Source organism: Trachemys scripta, chromosome 9, assembly GCF_013100865.1.
Source record: "Trachemys scripta elegans isolate TJP31775 chromosome 9, CAS_Tse_1.0, whole genome shotgun sequence".
Taxonomy (NCBI): Eukaryota; Metazoa; Chordata; order Testudines; family Emydidae; genus Trachemys; species Trachemys scripta.
Window position 1 is genome coordinate 68,219,196 of NC_048306.1, and position 24,587 is coordinate 68,243,782.

The window sequence follows — 24,587 nt, forward strand, 5'->3', positions numbered from 1 at the left end:
GGGGTCAAATGGGGTGTCTAGGACAAGGTTATGGTTTACTGGTTATGATTATGCTGTCTATATGTGTGTATCAGTTTTGTAGTCGAAGTTATGAATATTGGCTCTATACTGTCTGTATGGCAAACTTATGCTATGCTTCTGGGTGACATCCCAGACAAGCTGAGATTAGCTCTGCCTAGCCTGCTTGATGGCCCATTAAGGACCATCAGCTATACAATGGACCCATTGAGAGAAGGCAGATACGCCTTGTAACTCAGCAAAGTATGCAGGGACTAGCCCATGTGACTCCAGACTCCATGTTGCTGTAATTTAAGAACAAAGAGGTGTTCTTACACCTGGAAAAGGCTATATAAGGCTGATGCCTGATCTCCATCTTGTCTTCAATCCTGCTTCTTACCTCTGGAGGAACTTTGCTACAAGCTGAAGCTTTGAACAAAGGACTGAGGACCCATCCCAGCGGGGGATGTATTCCAGAGACTTGATTTGAACCTGCAGTTTATTCCATCGCTGCTGCAAGCCTGAACCAAGAACTTTGCCATTACTGTATGTAATTGATTCCATTTAACCAATTCTAACTCTCATCTCTATCTTTTTCCTTTTATGAATAAACCTTTAGATTTTAGATTCTAAGGGATTGGCAACAGCGTGATTTGTGGGTAAGATCTGATTTGTATATTGACCTGGATCTGGGGCTTGGTCCTTTGGGATCAGGAGAACCTTTTTCTTTTACTGGGGTATTGGTTTTCATAACCATTTGTCCCCATAACGAGTGGTACTGGTGGTAATACTGGGAAACTGGAGTATCTAAGGAGATTGCTTGTGAGACTTGCAGTTAGCCAGTGGGGTGAGACTGAAGTCCTCTTAGTCTGGCTGGTTTGGTTTGCCTTAGAGGTGGAAAAAACCCCAGCCTTGGGCTGTAACTGCCCTGTTTGAGCAATTTGTCCTGAGTTGGCACTCTCAGTTGGGTTCCGCCAGAACCGCATTGTCACACATGGTCACAACTGTAATCAATACAATACTTCAGTCTACTGTGTTTTTAGACAATTCAAATGCACTAAACTGAAAGTTACATAGGATCATATTATACAACTACAAATCCAAATATTTCCATTAGACTCAGAGAAACTTTGGATTTATACTAGTGTAACTGAGATCAGAATGTGGGACATGGAATGTTGAAAAATATCCCTTGTAAGGACATAAAGTATATAAAGACAAAGTATGAAGGCATTTTGCATGTTGTGGAAGTTAGTTCAGCAGCATTTAGCTTCACTGAACTTGAAAGAGTCTTTGGTTTCTTTCCTAGTAGAACTTGTCTCATTTTCATTATTCTGTTCACGAATATCTGAGAGTTTCAATTAATAGTGTGTGTTTTCATTTTGGTTTCATTGGCCCTGAAGGGCAGTTTTTTTGTCTTTTGTGTTGCATAAATTTCATTCGGTAGATTATAGTTATTATTAGACTTTGTGAAAGCCTCCCTTGTTTCAGGATAAATCAGAATGTCATTCACTAATTTAAAAGTCTCTCTATATGTTATTCAAACTTATTTCCATAATTACTGGAACGGTGTGCCTTTCTCTTATTTTACATCTGACATGATCTGTATCTGTTCGACCATCACTGAACATGAGTAGACAAGAAGAAAACCTCTATGCATGGAGGATTAGAGGCAAAGCAACAATAACTTTTATTTTTCTCTTCTGACAAGTTTTAAATACTATAGATTCTCCTTTGTTCATTCTGAGCTGAATGACTAAATGAATGATTAAATTAAGTAGGCACAAAAATAATGTGTATTAAATCATTACAGAGTGATTGCTATCTCTGCAGGTGATTCAACTATACTGCCAAGTCCTTGATTAATCTAGTAATGTCTGGGTACAATTTTTCTGAAATCCAAGGAAGATCTTTTGCCTTTTCCTTGTTCCTTAGGGTGGTTCCCCTATTTTTCTACTTACAACATTCAGTTCTATACTAAGCTCTTCATCTTAGATTGTTACTTCAGATAAACTATTTATTGCTTAGGTGTTTGTTGGTCTGTAGCATTATTTGTGCTAACTTAAGTGGTACTTGATGGATATTGGGAACAAAGATATCATTTTTAAAGACATTGGGGTTTTGACTTTCTCAATGTCATCACAAGTTCACTGAGATCAAAATACTCGGCTAACGGTGTAACTGAGTATAGACATATGCCACCTTCCCCAAAATGAGAATTGGATGAAAAAAACGGAACAAGCAGTGCCCAGTTACAAAAATGTGCAAGGAACCATGCCAGAAAATAAAGTATTTCACATCCTAGAACCAGGAATAAATATACAGTTACTTGGAGGAACAAAAGATATCCTGAGAAAACAATAGAAGGCTAAGAATATATAATAGAAGAAACATACAGCAATCTGCAAGCACAAAGAAAAGGAACACCTCCTTAGTAAAAATTATCATTAAGCTTTACTTGTCCATTTGTAATTTGTTAAATGTTATTGGAGAAACACCTTGTATGCATACAGTACACCTGGCAGGTCAATATGAAGCAGTAAAACCACTTAACATGAATGCTGCAAAATACCTCCTTGAATTATACATAAATCTATCAAACTTGGGTACTTACATGGCCCCCCTACCATAGTATCTGAGCACCTCACAGTCTTTAATGTATTCTTCCTCCAAACACCACTGTGAGGAAGGGCAGTGCTATTATCCCCATTTTTACAGATGGGGAACTGAGGCTCAGAGAAGATAAGTGACTTGCCAAAGGTTAAATACGCAGTCTGTGGCAGAGCAGGGAATGAAATGTGGGTCTCCCAAGGCCTAGGCTAGCGCCCTAATCATTGCACCATCTAAAGGGTCAAAAGGCAACTATCCAAATGCTGGAAAAACTACAAGAAAGTATCACAAAGAGAAAATGGAAATAATGTGCAACACACAGGATATTTCATACCTTTACATACGAACGGACACAGTATTCTAGTTGCTCTTCATGGCACTTTGCAACAATGTCAGTAAGAACCCTGGAAAAGAAAGATATTGAGATATCTTGCAGCATGAGGCAGAAAAATGTCCTTATATGCTTTACCTTATATCACACTGTTATACATCAGATTCAAAATTACTGTTATGTGTCTGATCCATGGAAAATCCATGTGGACAATCTGCTGTGCCCATGTGGAACTCATTGACTTCATGGGCACTACATGTGGGCCCAGGAGCCCGCTTGTGTGGGTCACAATGGTAGATCAGGGCCTTACTCTAAAAAGTTACTGTTATTTTAACAAAACACACCCAGTTATAACAATTTTAACAGTTGTGATGTTGATGTTATTACATTATTGGGAGATGAAACTACATGTTACTGGAAAATATTTCAAAACTTATATGGCTCTGGGAATATTATGAAGAAGTTACAATGAAGACAATTAGGAAGAGTGTTAATGAAGTTGAGAATCAAAGTCTATTTAAGGCTGTTGTGTCAGAATTTCTATTCTAACCTTTCAGGGGTTAGCACTCCGGCAAAGGGACACTTAGAAAGGAAGGGTTCAGTGGTGGGTTGTACAAACCCCACACCAGGCAAGAAGGTGTTAAAGAGCAGCTTTGGCTCAGGCATCCCAGCCTCATGCCAACCTTGGAGGAGGAGCCTTAAAAAGGGAGAAGCTCAGTGCAGAAGGGCCCAGCCTGGGGCAGTGGACAGACCTCACCCTCAGCTCCCAGAAAGGAGAAAGCAGAGAGCCAAGCTACCTTTAGTTGCTTGCAAGCAGAGAGCTGTAGGACAGGTAGGACAGAGAAGATGCTACTGCTCTTTATTTCTGTTAATTTAGTTTCTTTTCCTTTGTTGCCTTGAGAACTAGGACTAGCTCCCTTGACCCTGGGGAAGAGGCTCCTCCCCACCCCTCCCGACAATATGAGCCTCCTGAAGAGAAGGGGGGATAATGTACAGAGTAGTCTATGGAAGAAGCAAGAGGTCTGACCAGACAGACCTTAATCACTTGCTACAAGGGTCCCTGGGCCAGAAACCAGCATAGAGGGATTCCTCAGAGGTTCTCAAACTTCATTGGATCATGAGCCCCATCTGACAAAGTTACTACAAGTATCAGGGGGTAGCCGTGTTAGCCTGTATCCACAAAAACAACAAGGAGTCCGGTGGCACCTTAAAGACTAACAGATTTATTTGGGCATAAGCTTTCATGGGTAAAAAGCCTCACTTCTTCAGATGCAACTGATGTTCTGGCCCAGGGACCCTTGTAGCAAGTGATTAAGGTCTGTATGGTCAGACCTCTTGCTTCTTTGGCGGTGCGGTGGGGCTAAGGCAGGCTCCCTGCCTGCCCTGGCTCCGTGCCGCTCCCGGAAGTGGTCAGCACGTCCCTGCAGTGTGCAGAGAGGGGTCTCTGAACACTGCCTGTGTCCTGAGCGCCGACTCCGCAGCTCCTATTGGCCGGGAACTGCGGCCAATGGGAGCTGCGGGGGCGGAGCCTGCCTTAGCCCCACTGTGATGCCAACTGGGAGCCACCCGAGCTAAGCGGGGCCAGGGGGCTCCATGCACTGCCCCCTCCAGCTGTTCCTGGAAGTGGCCGGCATATCATTGCGGCCCCTGAGGGGGGGCTGCAAGGGGGCTCTGCACACTGCCCATGCCTGCAAGCAATGCCCCGCAGCCCCCATTGGCCGCAGTTCCCAGACAATGAGAGCTGTGGTGTCGGTGGCGCGGGCAGCGCATGGAAACCCTTGGCTCCACCCCAGAGGCCGCAGGTATGTGCTGGCCACTTCTGGGAACAGCGCGGGGCCAGGGCAGGCAGGGAGCCTGTCTTAACCCTGCTGCGCTGCTGGACTTTTAGCGGCCTAAAATCTCCCGATTTGGCTTCAGTAGCCTTCAGGAGATAGAGCCCAATTCCGGGAGACTCCCGCCAAAACCAGGAGGCTTGGTAACCCTCAGAGGCGGTCAGAGCACAAGCCCTGCCGCCTGGGTTGGGGGAGAGGAGGCCGCAGCCCAAGCCCCGCTGCCCTGGGTGGTGGTGGAGCTCGGGCTTCAGCTCTGGGTCCCAGCAAGTCTAATGCTGGCTCTGGCGACCCCATTTTTGTGATCCACTTTGCGGTCCCAACCCACAGTTTGAGAACTGCTGCTCTCCAGCCTCACTGAGAAGATTAGCAGAAAGGCCCCAAACACAAGAGGCCAGAAGGACTATGGGGCCTGGACCAGGCCCAGTATGAGGTCCTGGGACTAATTTGTGAAAATCCTGTTTTATCCCAAAAGGATTTAGACCAAAGGTGACCAGGCTGGAGGGCCAGGTCACAAAGCAAAAGGAACCACTAGTGGACTTGGTTGGCAGGACTACAGTGCAAAAACCCTGCAAAGGCAGGTGAGTCATTTTGCCAGAGTTCCAACAAGGTAGCCTCTCTGTACACAATTAAGCTTGCACCAGAAGCCACGTTTTTTGAGAGTTTCCTGTTTTTAAGACATCACCCCACAGAATTCACAAAGTTACTGAACATAATTCTGCTCCATCTTTATTAGAAGACATCCCCTGTTAGCTACCCCGTTTCTTTGAGTGAGCAGTTAAGGCAGGATTTGCTGTATTTATTCAGCAAAATGTAAAAATAAATGGCCTGTTTTTATGTGGCAAGAATGAAAAAAAAAAAAATCAGTTAGTGCAGCAGTTCTCAAATGTTAAGACCTTGTGGACCATATTCCAAACTCAAAAGTACTTGGTATAGATGTTAATCAGTATCACTATAATGGATTCTTATTCTCATAAACCAACCCATGTACCACAGTTTAATAATTGCTGAGTTTTTTTTAGTTGCTTTCTGTGCACTCTTGTTATATAATCCAAAAAAGCTTCTATTTTATTAAATGTTGTTTTGCAAACTATTTCTCATTTATTATTATTAATGTGATTAGGGTGTTCTGAAAAATAAATAAATGACCAAATTATTCACCAAGGTTCCAGTCATTCAGTCCTTACTCCTCTACTATTCAGATATCAATGGGAATTTTGGCAGAGTAAAGACAGAGTAATGACTGCATGACTGGGGCCCAAGGCAAGTCAGTAACCAAGACAAAAGTATAAAGAAAGTGTTTTTTCACAACCATGAACAATTTTGAGTTCTTGTTCTGCTTTTCAAGCTTTTAACTTGTTCAACACAAGCTACTTCAAGCTATTCAAAACAAAATACAAAGTGCACACATGTACAGTGGCAAAACAATGAAAGGCATGCCCAGCGTTTTGCCAGTGCACAGCTGTGCATGTTGCTGTTGACATCAGCAATGTTGTTACAAAGCCTGTACACAGACAAGGAGGAAAACACGAGAAGCCATTTTCTACTAGGTGGGTGGATAGCCAAGTGTTTGAGCATAAAAAAAGGCTGCCCTTCCAGTTTCTAACCCAACTGTTTCACTACTGTGTTTTCCAGCCACCCAAACTAATACTAACTCTGGCTTGGGACAAAACCATCTATTCCCCAATTGGCATTAGTGTTAATTAATTGGGCAGTTAGGGTAGGGTTACCATATTTTGTGCCTCCAAATGGAGGACACTCCACGGTCCCCGGCCCCGCCCCCAGCCCCGCCCACACCCCGCCCAACCCCGCCCCCTCCCCAAAGTCTCCGCCCCCTCCCCTGCTTCCCGCGAATATTTGATTCGCGGGAAGCCTGAAGCAGGTAAGGGGGGTGTGGGGGGAGGAGGCGCGGCCCAGGCTGGCCCCCCGGCGTTTCCAGCCTGGGTCAGCTCGGGCCCTGGGGTGCCGGCCCCGGCCGACCACCCCCGGCCCGCCCAGCACTGCCGGCCCCCAGCGGCCCGGCGCACCCCCCCCCGCTCCCGGCCCCGCCGGCTGGGATCCCCGCGGGCCCGGCTGACCCGGCTCCCCGCCGGCCGGGATCTCCGCGGGCCCAGCTGACCCGGCTCCCCGCCGGCCCGGCTGACCCGGCTCCCCGCCGGCCGGGGTCCCCGCGGGCCCAGCTGACCCGGCTCCCCGCGGGCCCGGCTGACCCGGCTCCCCGCCGGCCGGGCTCCCCGCCAGCCCGGCTGACCCGGCTCCCCGCCGGCCGGGCTCCCCGCCGGCCCGGCTGACCTCCCGATTTTCCCGGACATGCCCGGCTTTTGGGGATTTCCCCCCGGACGGGGATTTGAGCCCCCAAAAGCCGGACATGTCCGGGAAAATCCGGACGTATGGTAAGCCTAAGTTAGGGGTCATAGGAAAAGGTTTGACATCCTTCTCTTGGAGACTGCTTACATCACCACTGGGATGAGCTCAGTCTCTGCCAGCCAGGGGAGTGACACTGCTAAATTCATTCCAGACATAACTTCTATGGAAGTACTCGGCCTGAAAACCTTTGAAGTGTTGAGCCCCCTAAGCTGCCATTAAAGTCAACTTGAGGAATCAAGCATCAGGAGTCTGAAGTCTTACAACGAATCGCCCTTCAACAGTTAAACACTGCAAACCAGCTTCACTAAACATATAAAATACATTAACAACACTTATAAACCCAATGGGACTACTGAGGATTAAGTTGTGTTTGTCTTCTGGTTACTACCCAGGCCTTTAATGGCTGGGGAAAAGCCAACAAAGAGAACTGTATGCAGTACAACTTTTCTTTTTCAGCCCATCCACTGGAAATTATTCTTTTTATTATTTTTTTCTGATCTCATGGTAAATAATAGCAATAAATATTTTATTTTAAACAAATATTTTAGTTGGAAATTCCTGGAGGTCACAGACCCTTGGTAAGTCTCTCCAGCTGACTGTTAATTACTTGGATAATGCCTTCCCTGTTGTTCATTGTTACGGCATAAATGTTTTCATTGCAAACTGTCCAAAACAGGGTGACCTGATCAGAGGTGGATTTACAGTAAAACACAGGGCAGCTTGGTCCTGCTGGCTCCTGGGGCTCCTGCTGCAGGCTCCTCCCCTACCAGCAGCCCAAGCTCCCCCTTGCCTCTTCCCCGCCTCCTCCACCGAGCGTGCTGTATTCCCGTCCTTCCCCCTCCCTCCCAGCGCTTCCCCCGCCACCAAACAGCTGTTTGCTAGGGCTTAGGTCGCTCCAGGAGGGAGGGGGAGGAGTGGGGGGAAGAGGCAGGGGCGGGGCCTTGGGGAAGGGGGTGGAATCAGAGCAGGGAAGAGCAAAGGCGGGGCCCCCACACTCCCCCTAAACATATCCCCTCAGCCCCCTGCCGTGAGCCACTCAGGGCAGGGGGCTGGGAGCACCCCCATGACCCCAGCCCACACCGCCAGCCCCCTGCTCTGACTTCTGCACATCCCACACATAACCCCAGCCCCCTGACCTCCCTGATTCCTGCACCACCCACACCTACCCAGCCCCCCACACCCTATGCCCTGACTCCTGCACCCCCCACATCCCCATCCCCACCCCAACCCTGAGCACTAAACGGGAGCTCCTGCACCCATCCCCCCACATTCCCTCGCTGGAGCTGCCCCAGGTAAGCACTCCACACCCCGACCTCCTGCCCCAACCCTGAGCCCCCTCCTGCATCCTAACTCCTGGCCAGACCCTGCACCCGAATCCCCAGCCTGCTCCTGCACCCTAACTCCCTCCCAGACCCTGCACCCCAGCCCTAACTCCTGCACCCCCCTCACACACCCCCAGCCCCCTGCCCACCCTGACTCCTGCAACCCCCACACACACCCCCACCTGCACCCCTCGTACCAAATGGGAGCTGCCTCAGGTAAGCGCTCCACACTCCAACCCCCTGTCCCAGCCTTGAGCCCCCTGCCACACCCTAACTCCTGGCCAGACCCTACACCCCAACACCCAGCCTTTTCCTGCACCCAAACTTCCTCCCAGACCCTGCACCCACAGCCCTGAGCCCCCTCCAGCACCCTAAGTCCTGGCCAGACCTTACACCCCAACGTTTTTTCACATTTTTTTTTTATAAAGCACTCTTATCCAAAGCGCTTTACAATAGTTAGCTAATGGTATAAACAGTATTTGGAAAGACCATTAAGTGATCCGCCGAGACCCTCAGCGATTTTCAAGTGGTCTGTGGAAAAATAAGTTAGACTACAAAAACAATCAAGGTACCTCACTTGATTTTCATTTACTTCCTATTACCTATAGGAGGAGGATGAAGAAAAAAAAGAATGAAAAACGGGGACTGGGGGGGGGGGGGGGGGGAGAAGAGAGATAATAGAGAATGTTCTTTTTCTTGGCTGGGTCCCAAGAAGGGGCCCCAAAAATGAAGCTGTGCACAGGGCCCCACTAACTCTAACTCTGCCACTGGACCTGACTCACCTAGTTATAAGTTGAATCCTAGAAGGCACTGAGGGGCTCAGTAGCCTCAACCCACAAGGAAGTCAGAGGGAATTGAGGACACTAAGCACCATTCAGGAAGTGCTCAGCACGTCCGAGAATTATATATTTTATAGAAAACCCCCTTTACCTGTTGGCTGCCAACTGATTTGAAATAGTAGAGAAAGCAAGGTCTACGTAGGAAGAATACATTTTGTGGGTGATGTCAATTATGTGATGTCATATCCTACACTTAGTTACTTGACTTACTTGCAAAGCCCTGTGTTAGATCTAGGAGTCAGACATTTTAGGATAATGAGCTCATCTTCTATTAAAATCTAAACACCAAGTTCAGCCCTGGTTCATAACTAGACTGATGTCAACAGTCACACTCTGGATTGAATTTGGCCTTAATTCTATTATATATAACAAATTTTTGGATACCTTGTCACAGAAGTGGTAACCTCATCCACGTCGTTTTGTACCAGAACCCAAAAGAGTTGATTCAGGATCACAGGAAGAAAATTCATAATTACATGGATCTTCTCAATTTTCAGTAAATTCTGTATCAGACACAAGGCAGAATAATGATAGATTACGGACATAAACCACAATCCACCAGGACCTGAATTTCCACTCCATTACACTGGTTTCACCATCTGGTAATTGCAGAGAAGTAAGTGGAATTAAATCAGTGTAAGACAGTGGAGAATCATGCTCCATGTCAAGATATTTTTTGAAGTATGAATTTGTACCCTGAATTTTTATTCTTGAGATTTTATAGCTTCTGATTATTCTGTGATTATAAAGTAGAAATTATTGCCTGACTTTTTTTTTTTTCAGTTAAAGAGTAGAAAATATATACCATTTGTGAAGGACTGAAGTTCTTACTTTTAAAGATTTTCTCCCCAAAAATTTTGAGAAAAAATTATACCTGGGTTGAGACCTCTTATGCTGTGTTTCATTTTGGATAAAATATTTATGACCAAGTCAAAAATCACAATTATTAAGAACAGCGTTACACTCTACTGACTGGACAATGACACTCCATTATCTTAACTGACAGAGCTAACTGAATTATTCATTAAAAATAATAGTGTTATGGATTTAGCTCTCTGATTTTCTACAAATGCATTTTTGATTAGTTAATAAAAGCCGAAAGTTTGGGCAAATATTTTTCTGCCTATTGTTTGTTCATGAATTGTTCACTTTGAATATCTGTTATCTATTTATGTTGTGCAATTGATCACTTAGCTCACGTGATTTTATTTCTGTTTCCTAATTGGATGATTGAAATATAATAAAGAGGAAGACAAAAAGCAGCAAATAATGAACAGTTCACTTCTAACATGCTTTTCTGGATGTGTAATCACTCATGCTAAAATTTGTGCACCTTTTGGGCATTCATAAACATTTTCCCCAATACCTAGTAACTATCTGAATATACACAAATAACTTATATAATAGAGAAAACTGAACCTAATGCTTTTATTCATGAAAATAGTCACAATTTTTAAATTCAACCAGGACTAATTGTTACTACATATAAAAAACAACAACAAAAACAACAAAACAAATATCTCACTTTCAGAAACAATCACACACACACACACGACATCTTTAAATAGTTGTCCAGAGAAATGTCACCACTATTGGAAAGTTGCAGCAAAATTATCTTTTACTAAGCAGCTTAGTAAAATCAGCTTAATTGTGAAAATGGAGCAATGGGGGAAAAATACTCTTCACTTTAATCTCTAAACGTATAAACTGCTATTAGACTTAGACGATCACCAAGGAAGTTAATATGTTTCATAACTTGCCCTTCAGTATTCTAGCTCCTTTCTGCTCCGCTCCAAACTACATATTTTAGGGTGGGCCCATGGGATTTGCCCACTGCCAAATGGATTAAGAATTCATTGTAGGAGTGAGCATCCATACAAGAATGCAAACAGGAGTAAGATCCCCCTTATGAGGGTGACCTGTATCTTTGCTCCAGGCATACAGGGGTACGTGGCACTGCATGCCAATTTCTTACCCCCAGCTCTCATGCAGGAAGGGAAGAGGAAGAAGTGGGCATGGAAAAAATGATTACTCTCTGGAGCAAGAGGGGAGCAGCAAGATAACTGTGGCTCTCCAAGCGCCAATTCCTTCTCTGCATTGCTCCTGGAGCAGCACAGCAACATGCCCTCCCTTATGATGATCTGTGTCTTGGGACACAATCCAGCCCATGGCAATTTAGAAACATAAGCAGGCCATGGGCTCACTTGGGAGGCAAATTCAAAGAGAACTAGAATTTGGCCTTTAAAATTTATTTACCTACATCAGCTTGTAACACTTCTAAATTATTTTACCTTACAGGACATGACAAAGCTTGAGGTAAGAGGCTGGGAGAGATCCATTTCTCTTTTTTGGCACTCCTGGAAAAAGGTATTCAGATATGGATCCTAAAATGATAAACATATGCTAAAGTTAATACCTATTTTAGCATGGACTGCAATTCAAATATTTGCTAACCATCTCCATGAATTGGTCATGGTGGTTAGAATCCAGGAACTTTACACTTTACACCACACAGCACAAAGCGTCACAGAATAACAGGAATCAGATATGGGAAAGCCCAACAAGGATTAGACCACGTAGTCCATTTGTTTACCAGCAGAGACTGCATTTCCTAGTGCTTTGTCCAGTCTTGTTTTAAATGTCCTGAGCAATGGGGTTTTCCCCCGATCTAACAGATCTCAACATCAGGATGTTTTTAAATTTCTAGTTACACCCTCCTGTATCAGCCAAAATAATGCCTCTTTTTTCCTTAAAAGGGGTAATTATCACTCCTCTCTCCTTAGCCCTCCTACATTCAGATTATCTTTAATGTTAGACAAACAGATTCATACAAGATTTAAGATATATTAAGATCATTTGTCAGTTTTTTTCAAGCACGCATTTCTGATTAGGAGTTAAGGATATCTGATAGAAAATGCAAACTCACCTGAGTATTTACAGTCGATACAACAAATGAAGACACTTTGAAAAGCAGCTTCCCACTGTCTACCCACTTAATGTCACTTCCACTCTGCTGTAAAAAATATTTTCTTCTTATTTCAACAGTTGCAAACAGCATAAAAGTACAAACATGTCAACACTGTTCAGTTCTGCATCACTTTTTGCTGCACAGCTCTGTGAATGTGCAAGTTCACTCAGGATACTGTATTATTTTAAATATTCAGCTCTCAGTCACAATGGGAGTTCCCCCACTATCCTGTCAATGCCACAAAACAATAGACTAGATCCACAGGCCTACTCAACTCTCTCTGCATTGCTCAGTTAGTACAAAGAGAGATGAAACTGCCCGTAACTCTCCTGCTGAGGATTCTTAACAGGGCACAACTCAAGGTTCAGTGGGGAATCCTGGGCACTATGCCAAGGATCATGGGACTTGTGCAAGTCAGACTTTGCAGGGACCCCAGCTAAAACTGTATAAAAAACCACTCTTCACCATGCTCCCTCCAGCAGCTGGGAACAATTTGTGCTTTATCCATGCACTGCCAGTCAGCGGGTACCTCCTTTTCCCAGCACACCACTGGAAGAGGCATAATTTGCCCCCGATCTGTTGGTACACATATTAACTTAAAAACTGAATGCTATACATATGAACACACTAAGCAGTATGGTTCAGTATATCATTCACACAATGGCTCCTTTACATTGCCAGCAAGGCATAAATGAGAAGCTGGCCCTATCCTTTTAATCACACAAACTTCAATCTCTCTATTCCTTTTGAATAATATATAAATATTACTTAATACCTTTCCATTTGCAGGATCTTGAAAGTTTAAGTAACTGGGAGGCAAACAGGTTGTCACTGGAATGTTATGTTCTTGAGAAGCTAACTGGGCATCTTTCAATAAAGGAAGCCAAGCATATCCAACTGCACACAAGAGCAAATCAATATGACATTTTTGAGTATAAGATCTTTGGTTCATAGGATCATAGTAAATAATAGCCACAAACAGAAATTCTGAAATCCTGAGATGAACATATATCACTATAAATATAACGCAGACAAACATTAGCAAGGAATTATTTGAAAGTAATTCTACTGCAGGTACCTGGTGTTTCCAGAGCCTCTTTCTTTTTGGCATTAGCTTTTGCATTTATGTCACAGGTGACATGATAAAATGAAAACAGAATGTGGTGTTTCTTATGGAGTTGAGTGGGAAGCTCAATTTTCACCTGAAATGTAAAAGGTTACACCTCTCTTTAGTTTAAAGGGAATCAACCAGATGGGCTCTAAAGGAGAAATCTCTCTTTCTATATATCTCTAATTAAAACTGGCCTTTTGACTGGCAATTGATTCTTTGTGTGTTGCTCTTTTTAGTGGTGTAACAGCTGTTCTTTTAAAGAAATCATTGAGAGGCACCATTTATTACTTCCACTTAAACTGGTTTTTCTTCTCTTTCCTTTGAGCGAATAATTGTGTTTCTAATGAAATGGCACAGAACTGAAAACTGAAGAACCTTGTTCAAACAGGCTGCTTAGAACCAATCATCTCCACATCATCAGACTCAACACTGACCCTAACCAGGAGTCACCATTCTTCTTTCCCTATCACTTCTCCTTTAGCAGGAGAGTGAGTCAGCCTGGATACCCTTTAAATTAAAAATACTAATGATATGTCATCATAACTGATTTTATAATAAAGACCGAAGGTGAACAAGGGTTGACGTGAAAATAAAAACTTTTATTTATGATCTCAGATGAGTCATACATTCCATAGGCCACAATAAGAAAAACTAATCTATTGTTCACTAATCTGTACAAAGTCAAGGTGGGCTGTTATTTACCTATTGAAAGACATGGGAAAAATACACTGAAAAGTGTTATGGTGGTGACTAATGGATAAGACCTCTTATGCACAGTAGTTATGAAGTAATGCTGTACCTAAACTAATCCTGCAGCTAAGGTAAGAGTTAGGAATTGGGTTGGGACATATTTCTGATGTTATATCAGGTTAAGGATGAAAAGACCTATATTATAAACATAGCAGTGAAATGAGCATTTAAACATGCAGCTTAAAACAATTTCTTTAAACGTGGCACTAGGGTCTTTTAGATACTGCACTAGATGTGTTGTTGTCAGGGTCACTGTGCAGTTGGCCCACCCAAATCAATTTCTGTTAGATGGTGAAGTCTGAACTCAATATTTCATTCATGTTGGAAAAAAAACTCACTGTAATGTGGAGGGCTTGCATAAGGCCCTCTGAACCAATTGCTGAGCACCCTCAACTCCAGTTGAAGTCAATAGGTGCTCAGAACCTCTGAAAATCAGTCCCCCTTAAGCTCTTAACATGGAGCTTCAATGGATACTCTGTATTTGGAGGAATTCCACCCATTGGGCCTGACCTGTGCTCTTTACTCAGGTTAAATTTCACTGAAATTAATGGAAAGTTTTGCCAATTAAGAGCACAGGACCAAGCCAATTGTTTGGAAAATGCTGAATGATTACTGGCCCTGCTGTCTACAGTATTACCAGTATTAGTATACACTGAAACCATAAGTGCAAAGTCTAGAAGAGCAACAATCCTTTGTTAGTGTGCTGTCAAAAACACTAACAACTCAAGGCTATTAAGCACTCTGTATTGGTTAGGGTGAAATTCAATTCACCTGCACCTGAGGAATCAGGCTTTATGTTGGTGAAGTGTCCATTTGCAGGCAAAGGAGTTGAGGCGGCTACTACTATCCCCCACCAATTGAGTGTGTGGGCTGCATTACATCCCCCAAAGCTGTTGCTATGCTTGTGGGGTGCCACAGCCACTTTGTGTGTGATGAAGCCATGTGGTGTATTCAGGCCACTGGATCCACAAAAATGCTCCAATGGTATGGAGGGGCTTGAGCTGGGTCTGGGCATCATGCGGGAATTTTACCTCTAAAGACTATTGTAATGAAAATGTTAAACAGAGTTAAAGTTAGATCTTGACCTTTGATACAGACATACACATTAGAGAGCAGGACTGATCATTACTAAGTCTGTACACAAAAGACTTTACAGAAAGACTGACCATTATGATGTGTTCAGAGAAATGGTGAGATTTTATTTCATGCTGTGTGTTTATTTCAGTGAGTAAAAATCTTTCTATCTAATGAAATTCACACTCACCTGGATATATGAACACTTATAGCAGGCAGGTAATATTTTTTTTTTCATTTCTATGCCATTAATTAAATGCATATAGTCATATTGTCTAGTCAGTGAAGAATGGACTGACCTCGTCATAGAAATCAGGATTCTGTGAATGATGTAGCACTGCTGTGTAGGCTGCTGTGGTAAATAATGGTCCGCCAGGCTTCCCATAAATACACTGTTAAAATATTATACTTCAGTTCAGTTGTCAAGGCATGCTGATAATAGTAATATAGCCATAGCTTAAAAAGGGGTTTACAAAAGTGTCTTTCCTTTATATGGACTCATTCTACACAATTCAACTCCAATGCTTTACTGGGGTCTCTAGGCATAACAACTCCTCCCTGCATTGGCAGGACCAGGGTATTTAATAGATCCTTTCTATTTCTATTTCTAGCTCCTATGATTCTTGATTAGCTTATTTTATGTATGGGAAAACTGAGGTGCATGTTCTCCCACTTTTGTGCTGTATTCATTGAACAACTCTGTATACCACAAAATTAGTTTGGAAATCTAACATAGATAATCTTAGTTTTTTAATGTCATCTTAATGCATCATATCTCAACATGCACAATCTACATTTTGCTGTTCATTAAGTGAGCCATGCAGATGTGACGACCACCAGCTTGGCTGATATGCTGAAGGTTGAACAGGGGACCTCCAGAGTGAAAAGCCAGAGCTACTACAGCTTGAGCTAAAAATCCAAGGCTTTGTAGCTGGGGGCTGAACCAACTCATTTCCATCACAGATGGGGACTTGTAACACACACTTACCAGTGGGTTACACACAAACATAAGGATAGTAGGACTAGCCCTGCAGCCCTCACAGAGGCAAAACCACCATATAAATGTGAAAAATATGTAAAATAACAAATTGGGCTGTTCTTTGTATCTAATCTGCTATATTAGATACAATATATCTAGGGGAGGATTTTCAGTGGCAGTTATGCTCCTTCGTCACTTAGGTGCTTTTGAAAATCCCACCCTTTAATTTTAAGTAGCTCATCATGATGATAAACAAGGCCTGGATTTTCAGATTTAGACCTAGGCACCTTACTGTGCAGAGATTTATACGCCAAAGTCAAGCGTGCACTTGCTTTAAAATTTGGACCCTGAATACCAGTTTAGGCACTTAAATGTCTAAGGCCTGGTCTACACTAGGCGTTTATGTCGAAGTTAGCGCCGTTACATCGAATTAACCCTGCACCCGTCCACACCGCGAAGGTATTTAGTTCGACATAGAGGTCTCTTTAATTCGACTTCTGTACTCCTCCCCGACGAGGGGAGTAGCGCTAAATTCGACATGGCCATGTCGAATTAGGCTAGGTGTGGATGGAAATCGACGCTAATAGCTCCAGGAGCTATCCCACAGTGCACCACTCTGTTGACGCTCTGGACAGCAGTAAGAGCTCGGATGTTCTGAACTGCCACACAGGAAAAGCCCCGGGAAAATTTGAATTTGAATTCCTTTTCCTGTCTGGCCAGTTTGAATCTCATTTCCTGTCTGGACATCGTGGCGAGCTCAGCAGCACTGGCAACGATGCAGAGCTCTCCAGCACTGATGGCAGTGCAATCTCAGAATAGAAAGAGGGCCCCAGCATGGACTGATCGGGAAGTCTTGGATCTCATCGCTGTGTGGGGCGATGAGTCCGTGCTTTCCGAGCTGCGATCCAAAAGACGGAATGCAAAGATCTATGAGAAGATCTCTAAAGACATGGCAGAGAGAGGATACAGCTGGGATGTAACGCAGTGCCGCGTGAAAATCAAGGAGCTGAGGCAAGGCTACCAGAAGACCAAAGAGGCAAACGGACGCTCCGGATCCCATCCCCAGACATCCCGTTTCTACGAGGCACTGCATTCCATCCTCGGTGCGGCCGCCACCACTACCCCACCACTGACTGTGGACTCTGAGGATGGGATAGTGTCCACGGCCGGATCCTCGGACATGTTAGCGGACGGGGAAGATGAGGAAGGAGATGAGGAGGACGAGGCAGTCGACAGCGCTCACAACGCTGATTTCCCCGACAGCCAGGATCTCTTCATCACCCTTACAGAGATCCCCTACCAACCCTCCCCAGCCGTTACCCCAGACACAGAATCTGGTGAAGGATCATCCAGTAAGTGTTGTAAACATCTAAACATTTATTTGTAACAGAACATGATTATTAACAATTTAAAAAATGGGTTTCTCATGATTAGTTTGATTAACTTAACGGTTCAGTCATGGGCAGTGCAACTATTTGAAAAAAATCTAGCAATGTCCGGTTTTGCATGATTGTCCTGCCCAAGCCGCTCTACTGTTTAGTCCCTGCTACTGCAGCTACAGTAAGATGCGGTCTATATGTCCGGGGATGGAGCAGAAATCCTCCTGGGACATCTCAAGGAAGCTCTCCTGCAGGTAATTTGAAATCCGCTGCATTAGGTTCTTGGGGAGAGCGGCCTTATTGGGTCCTCCGTAGTAGGACACGTTGCCGCGCCACGAGACTAGCAAGTACTCTGGAATCATTGCTTGGCACAGCATGGCGGCATACGGCCCTGGTCTTTGAAGGCTTTCCCGGAGCATTCTCTGTCTGTCGCTCTCAGAGATCCTCATGAGGGTGATGTCGCTCATGATGACCTGCTTTGAATGAGGTAGGGGAATGTTAGTGTTGGGACTGCTTTACCGTTCCTTTACAGAACTGTAACCGCTGGTTTGCAGCCACGCGGTGGAGGCGGGAGAGGGTCAGCCGAAAGGGATCGTTCCCGGGGACAGCCGCGAGGGTGTGGGACAGGAGCAGACTTCCTGCTTGCCGGATTGCTGGCAGCAGGGACCGACATTGATTTCAATGTGAAATGAGGCCATTGCTAATATTAAAGTTTTAAGCTGCCACGAATCTACGGCTTACCATGTCTGCGTGCAAGAGCAATTCCGTTGTCCTGACAGGGTTCTCAAAAGTGCTCTGCAAAACCCCAGACACTGAATGCGAAGGCCGAGAATTCGACCTTGTGCTGAGTGCGCATGTGATAGGTGCTGTGCATGGTCCTGTTCACAGAGAAAGACTATGTTCTTTGTTCACAACTACATTTATCTTTCTGAGGAATTCACTCCCTTTTTCCCATTCCCACAGCCCCATCTGCGACTGTCTCACAACCTAGCCTGTCATCACACTCCCAGAGGCTAGGGAGGATTAGGCATAAGAAGAAGAGGACACGGGAGGACATGTTCTCAGAGCTTATAGCCTGCTCCCGAGCCCAGGCAGCACAGCAGACCCAGTGGCGGGAGAACTTGTCCCAAATGCACCAAGCCAACATGGATCGGGAGGAGAGGTGGCGTCAGGAAGACCAGCAGGCGACTCAAACCCTGCTTGGACTACTGAGGGAGCAAACGGACACGCTCCGGCGCCTTGTGGATGTTCTGCAGGAACGGAGGCAGGAGGACAGAGCCCCGCTGCAGTCCATCTCTAACCGCCCTCCCCCGCCACCAAGTCCCATACTCCCTTCACCCAAAGTGCACAGAAGGAGAGGCGGCAGAGTCCCTGCTAACTCTCACTCCACCCCTGCAGAGAGCTCGAGCAGCAGAAGGCTCTCATTCCCCAAAGTTTGACAAGTTCTTTCCTTCCCGCCTGACACAAGCCCCCGTCCAAGTTTCACTTCCCAGTCCCATGTGTAGTTGATAATAAAAAATATGTTTCTGTTAACTACTGTTTCCATCATGTTCTTTTGGAGGAGGGGGGGGAAAGGGGGTTGGTAATTGGACAGGACAGTCACCTTTGGCAGGGTACATAGTAGGGGGCAGGCACAGCAGCAGGGCACATACATAGTGCAGTGATGCAGTGACTACTTACCCTGGTTAGTCTGGGAGGTTCTTTTCATGTTATGTGGTGGGGGGTGGGTTGCTCTGTGACTTTGTGTCAGGGGAGGGCAGTTAGAGATCTTAAGCGGCGGTCCTTAGGCAGGATCACAGAGCCACACAGCAGGGGATCTGTAACCGTCCCACCCCTGCCACAAACTCACATAGACCCCCCATACACACAGTCCGTATCAGGAGGGGTGACAGGCTCCGTTGAAAGAACCATCCCACCGCAGCGGAGCCTGTCAGTCCTTGAGTTTAGAAGCTGCATTCGCGCGACTACACTACACCCGCTCCGCACCACAGTCTGCGTCCCAGTTTTAAAAAATTCCCGCGAAAACAGTATTAAAGAAAACGGTGTGCTTTAACAAAGTAGAACTATTTTTATTTTGAAACGTGTGTTGGAAGTGGGGTGAAGGCTTCTCTGTACACAAAATTAGAAAGTCACAGGTTACCCTGCTCACTCAGGAACTTTGCTTTCAAAGCCTCCCGGATGCACAGCGCTTCCCGCTGGTCTCTTCTAATCGCCCGGCTGTCTGGCTGTGAGTAATCAGCAGCCAGGCTAATTTCCTCAACCTCCCACCCCGCCATAAAGGTCTCCCCCTTGCTCTCACAGAGATTGTGGAGCACACAGCAAGCTGCTATAACAATGGGGATATTGGTTTCGCTGAGATCACAGCGAGTCAGCAAGCTTCTCCATCTCCCCTTGAGACGTCCAAAAGCACACTCCACCACCATTCTGCACTTGCTCAGCCGGTAGTTGAAGAGTTCTTTTTCAGTGTCCAGGGCACCTGTATAGGGCTTCATGAGCCAGGGCATTAGCGGGTAGGCTGGGTCCCCGAGGATGACTATAGGCATCTCCACATCCCCAACAGTTATTTTGTGGTCCGGGAAGTAAATACCTTGCTGCAGCCGTCTAAACAGACCAGAGTTCCTGAAAACACGAGCGTCATGAACCTTGCCCGGCCATCCGACATTGATGTTGGTAAAACGTCCCCTGTGGTCCACCAGTGCTTGCAGCACCATGGAAAAGTAGCCCTTTCTGTTAATGTACTGGCTGGCCTGGTGGTCCGGTGCCAGGATAGGGATGTGAGTTCCATCTATGGCCCCACCGCAGTTTGGGAATCCCATCGCTGCGAAGCCATCTATGATCGCCTCCAAGTTTCCCAGGGTCACTACCTTTGGCAGCAGTACATCAACGATTGCCTTGGCTACTTGCATCACAACAACCCCCACGGTAGATTTGCCCACCCCAAACTGGCTCGCGACTGACCGGTAGCTGTCAGGCGTTGCAAGCTTCCAGAGGGCTATGGCCACTCGCTTCTGGACAGTCAGGGCTGGTCGCATCCGGGTGTCATTGCGCTTCAGGGCAGGGGACAGCAACTCACAAAGTTCAAGGAAAGTTCCCTTCCGCATGCGGAAGTTTCGCAGCCACTGTGATTCATCCCAGACCTGCAGCACTATGCGGTCCCACCACTCAGTGCTTGTTTCCCGTGCCCAGAATCGCCGTTTCACAGCATCAACATGACCCATTGCCACCGTGATGTCCTCGGCGCTGGGTCCCCTGCTTTCTGAGAGGTCTGTGCTACTCTCAGACTTCAGGTCATCACCGCGTTGACGTAGCCTCCTCGCCTGACTTTTCTGCATCTGCCTCAGGGCAACCTGTATGATAAGCTGCGAGGCGTTGAGAGCGGCCACAACTGCAGCGATGGTTGCAGTGGGCTCCATGCTCACAGTGCTGTGGCGTCCGCGCTGTCAATGACTTGAAAAGTGCGCGAAATGATTTCCCGCCGGCGCTTTCAGGGAGGGAGGGAGGGCGGGAGTGATGGACGGATGACGACAGTTACCCAAAAGCACCCTGGCCCCTTTTTTTTTTACCCAGAAGGCATTTGCGGCTCCACCCAGAATTCCAATGGGCGGCGGGGACTCCGGGAACTGTGGGATAGCTGCCCTCAGTGCACCGCTTCCAATGTCGACGCTTTCCCCGTTAGTGTGGACTCACAAAGTCGAATTACTGTCCTTAGTGTGGACACACACGTTCGACTTTGCAATATCGATTCCAAATATTCGATTTAAGTAAAATCGAACTACTCTCGTAGTGTAGACAAGGCCTAAGTGCTAAATAAAGATGTAAGTACTGAGATTTTCAAGACAATCTAGGGATTTAGACAGGTGTTCTATTAAAATTAAAGGGAAATATGTAAATAAACAAATACCCACAACAGCTTGGAAAATCCTCAATCCAAGAGCCTGATCCAAAGTCTATTGAAGACAATGGAGAGGCTCCTATTCATTTCCATAGGCTTTGGATCAGGCCTCATATCAGATCCGTAGTGGGTGTAAATCAGAATAGCTCCACTGAAGTCAATGAAGCGAAAGTCATTTACGCTCGTCGAGGACTGGTGCTGGGTGCATAAAACAGGCATTTTGGAGCTTAAACATGGATTGAGGTACCTGGCTTAGTCACCCAAATTTGAAAACCCAGGCTTGTGCTGGGGGTGTGTATGCTTGTGTCTGTCTTGGACTGTAAGCTCTTTGGGGCAGGGACTGTCTGTTCTGTGTCTGTACAGAACCTCACATAATAGGGTCCTGTCCGTGACTGGTGCTCCCAAGTGCTAAGATGATACAAATAACAAATAAATAAAATAAATAAATAAAATCTGTGTCCTATGCTGTCTATATTGAAAACACTGTATTGTTTTCCTAAGGCTGTTTCCAGGTATAGTATAGGCACAGCGTGACTTTTGAATTCAAAACATACTGTATATGATGGCAGTGCCCTTTTCTTGAAAATAGCCATCTTTTGCAAGTTTTTTTGCCTAATCACTGAATTATCACTGCAGGGTTGACACTTCCAGCTGATATAGTTAATAACTGGTATTAAAAAGGATCGTTATGGAAACTTAGAATATATTACAATATTCACACTTTAAATAGTCCTGATTAAAATACTCTCAATTGCTGGGTTTCATATGAAACCTCTTTTGACACATTGTTCTGTGAATGTACTTTGTCTTTGACTCACCTTCATTGGCTTGGCTCCTTCTTCATCTGAACTTTTAACTTCAATACACACTGTTATGTTCCGTGCCTGCAACAGTGATGCATTAAAAGTGTAAATAGAAATAGTTAGCCCATTAAAATACATACAAACTAAGATGTGTGAAATATAACAGGTTCTACTTAAAATCTGGAGAACACTATGGATGACGAGTCATATCCTAAATACTTGCAGCTCCCCCCAAAGCTCACTGGAAATAAATGTGTAAAAAGGAGAAGAACTTGCAGGCACCAAACTAGGCTGCAAATGCATTGTGTAAAGGTAGAGCATATAGGGACCAGTATTTAGCCCTGTCTTGAGTTTAATTCATATTCAATCAGTATGAATATGCATATAGCTCTCAAGGTTCATTTAAGAGAGGATCATCTGTATACATATTTATATTAAAATATATTTCCCTAGAATATTGCCGAAAAAGAAATTACTGCACTACATCTTCTTTGAAATGCCTTCATAGCATAAAAGGTTCCTTTAATCTGTAAAATCACTTCCAGGAAATACTTACTGTGCTTGAAGGTTCCATAAAGAATTAAATAGACTGTAAGTTAGTTCAGTAATTTAGGATCCTATTCTGCCTCCCTTTAGCTATGATGAGTAGTTCTACTGATTTAAGTGAGACCACTCATGCATTAAGGGACAACTCAACCTGACTTAAGGGTGGCAAAATCAGACCCCTAAATTGTTGCTTACAGTACCTTGCTGAAGCATTTTTGGCTATCGTACTTGAGATGTTTTGGATAGATGTATATTTGGTTCTTATACACTCTATAAGGCCGGGAATATTTTGTTGATTCTTGTACAAATTCCTCCACTTCCACCGTAGGTTGATGCTCCTCTGTATTATTAAATGGCTTGATTGGGATAAAAGATGATGTTACACAATCTTCAAAAAAATAAAATAAAAAAAATCAATCAAAAAATGAAGTTGTCATTTTATAAATACACTAATAATAAGTATGTAGGATGTAATATCCAATATCGAGACACAAAGGGCCAAATTCTATCCCCTTTTACACCAGTGTAAATCTATAGTAATTGCACTGATTTACATTTAAGTTAAATATAGCACTGAATAACCTTTAAATATACAGTATCCAAGACAAAGCATAGTACTGTCATTCCAACTCTTATAATTTCAGCAAAGTTATAGCTCTAAATGCAACGGAAGTGTCATTAAAATAGATGGTTTCTAATGGAGTTAACATCTCTATTTAGCCCATTTTTTCATTTATTTTTTAAAGTTCATCTGCTATCTAACCGGCAGCCAATTAAATCAAGAGCTACGTTACTTAGAACCAGATTTAATACATCAGAGAATCAGAGTATCTGAATTCAGTTCAAGAGATAGCTGATGAACATAAGTCTGCTGTCATCCAGACAGCAGAGTAACTCAGCACAGACGTCACAAAAGCACAGATTGGTATTCCAGTGTATGCTACTAAATCAGCAACAAGCTCGATCTCAGTAGGGAAATATCTGGTTGTCTGAACTTCACAAGTCCAAGGGGGTCAGAGGCACTGATTCCTTTTCCAAGGAAAAGCAACCTGAGGCTCAACCCTACAAACTCTAGAGCCAACCAAGAGGTTGTCAGATCACGCAAGCAAGCTCTCCCGGCCTCTTTTACATCCTAACTCTCCCCCTTGCTCCCTTGAGAACCTCCACAATGAGAAGTCATGCCACCATCAGGCTGGAATAAAACTTCTATGGGACTATTGAGTAACAGCAAGATGTGAAGGCTGTTTCTCTGATCAGTTACTATATTTTCTTTTTAACAAACTTAAATGGTTCAGCCTTCCCTCCAGCCAATTTCTCATGCTTGCTCCCAGTCATTTTCATTCATAGCTGTCAGGTGTATTCCTGAAATAAGCTAGAAAGTGCCATTCATGGAAGCCTTTGTTCTTTACCTCCTAATCAATACCAGTAGTGTCAAAGGTGAATAGCTGAATTACATTCCCTTAGTACTGACCAGCCAATATGGGCCAATGGCTACCATAAGCGGCTCTTTATCTGATTTATTCTCATTAGCTCCATGAAGTTGGTCACTTTAGCTGACCTCAAGAATCCAGCCATCAGCCAATGAAAAATTCAATGGTCACACTCGGGCTTGTGAGAGTTCTTTCCCAAATTACTAACATTCCATCATCCTGGAAGATTCTGATCCCAGGTTAGGATGTCTTGGCCTGCATAGTAGAGTCCAGTAATTTTTCCATGAGCACTTGGCTGGACAGAGTCCAGGAACTCTGCTCTGGAGAAGGGGATACATTATTGCTCTACTGCCTCCAAAT

General features: G+C 44.7%; 1 protein-coding gene across 19 annotated transcripts in view; it reads right to left on the reverse strand.

The window, feature by feature from the left end:
• The window catches only part of DOCK10 (dedicator of cytokinesis 10), a 239,284-nt gene that overhangs the window by 58,327 nt on the left and 156,370 nt on the right, over nucleotides 1-24,587 (reverse strand). For 18 of the 19 annotated variants that reach the window (XM_034780722.1, XM_034780736.1, XM_034780720.1 and 15 more), the window contains 9 exons: nucleotides 22,998-23,185; nucleotides 22,267-22,332; nucleotides 15,498-15,590; nucleotides 13,342-13,465; nucleotides 13,039-13,160; nucleotides 12,222-12,308; nucleotides 11,587-11,679; nucleotides 9,680-9,798; nucleotides 2,942-3,011 (listed from right to left, as the gene is read on the reverse strand). In XM_034780722.1, coding sequence (XP_034636613.1) covers nucleotides 2,942-3,011; nucleotides 9,680-9,798; nucleotides 11,587-11,679; nucleotides 12,222-12,308; nucleotides 13,039-13,160; nucleotides 13,342-13,465; nucleotides 15,498-15,590; nucleotides 22,267-22,332; nucleotides 22,998-23,185 — 962 coding nt within the window. The remainder of the gene's footprint in view (nucleotides 1-2,941; nucleotides 3,012-9,679; nucleotides 9,799-11,586; nucleotides 11,680-12,221; nucleotides 12,309-13,038; nucleotides 13,161-13,341; nucleotides 13,466-15,497; nucleotides 15,591-22,266; nucleotides 22,333-22,997; nucleotides 23,186-24,587) is intronic. The other variant, XM_034780717.1, reaches the window with a different exon arrangement.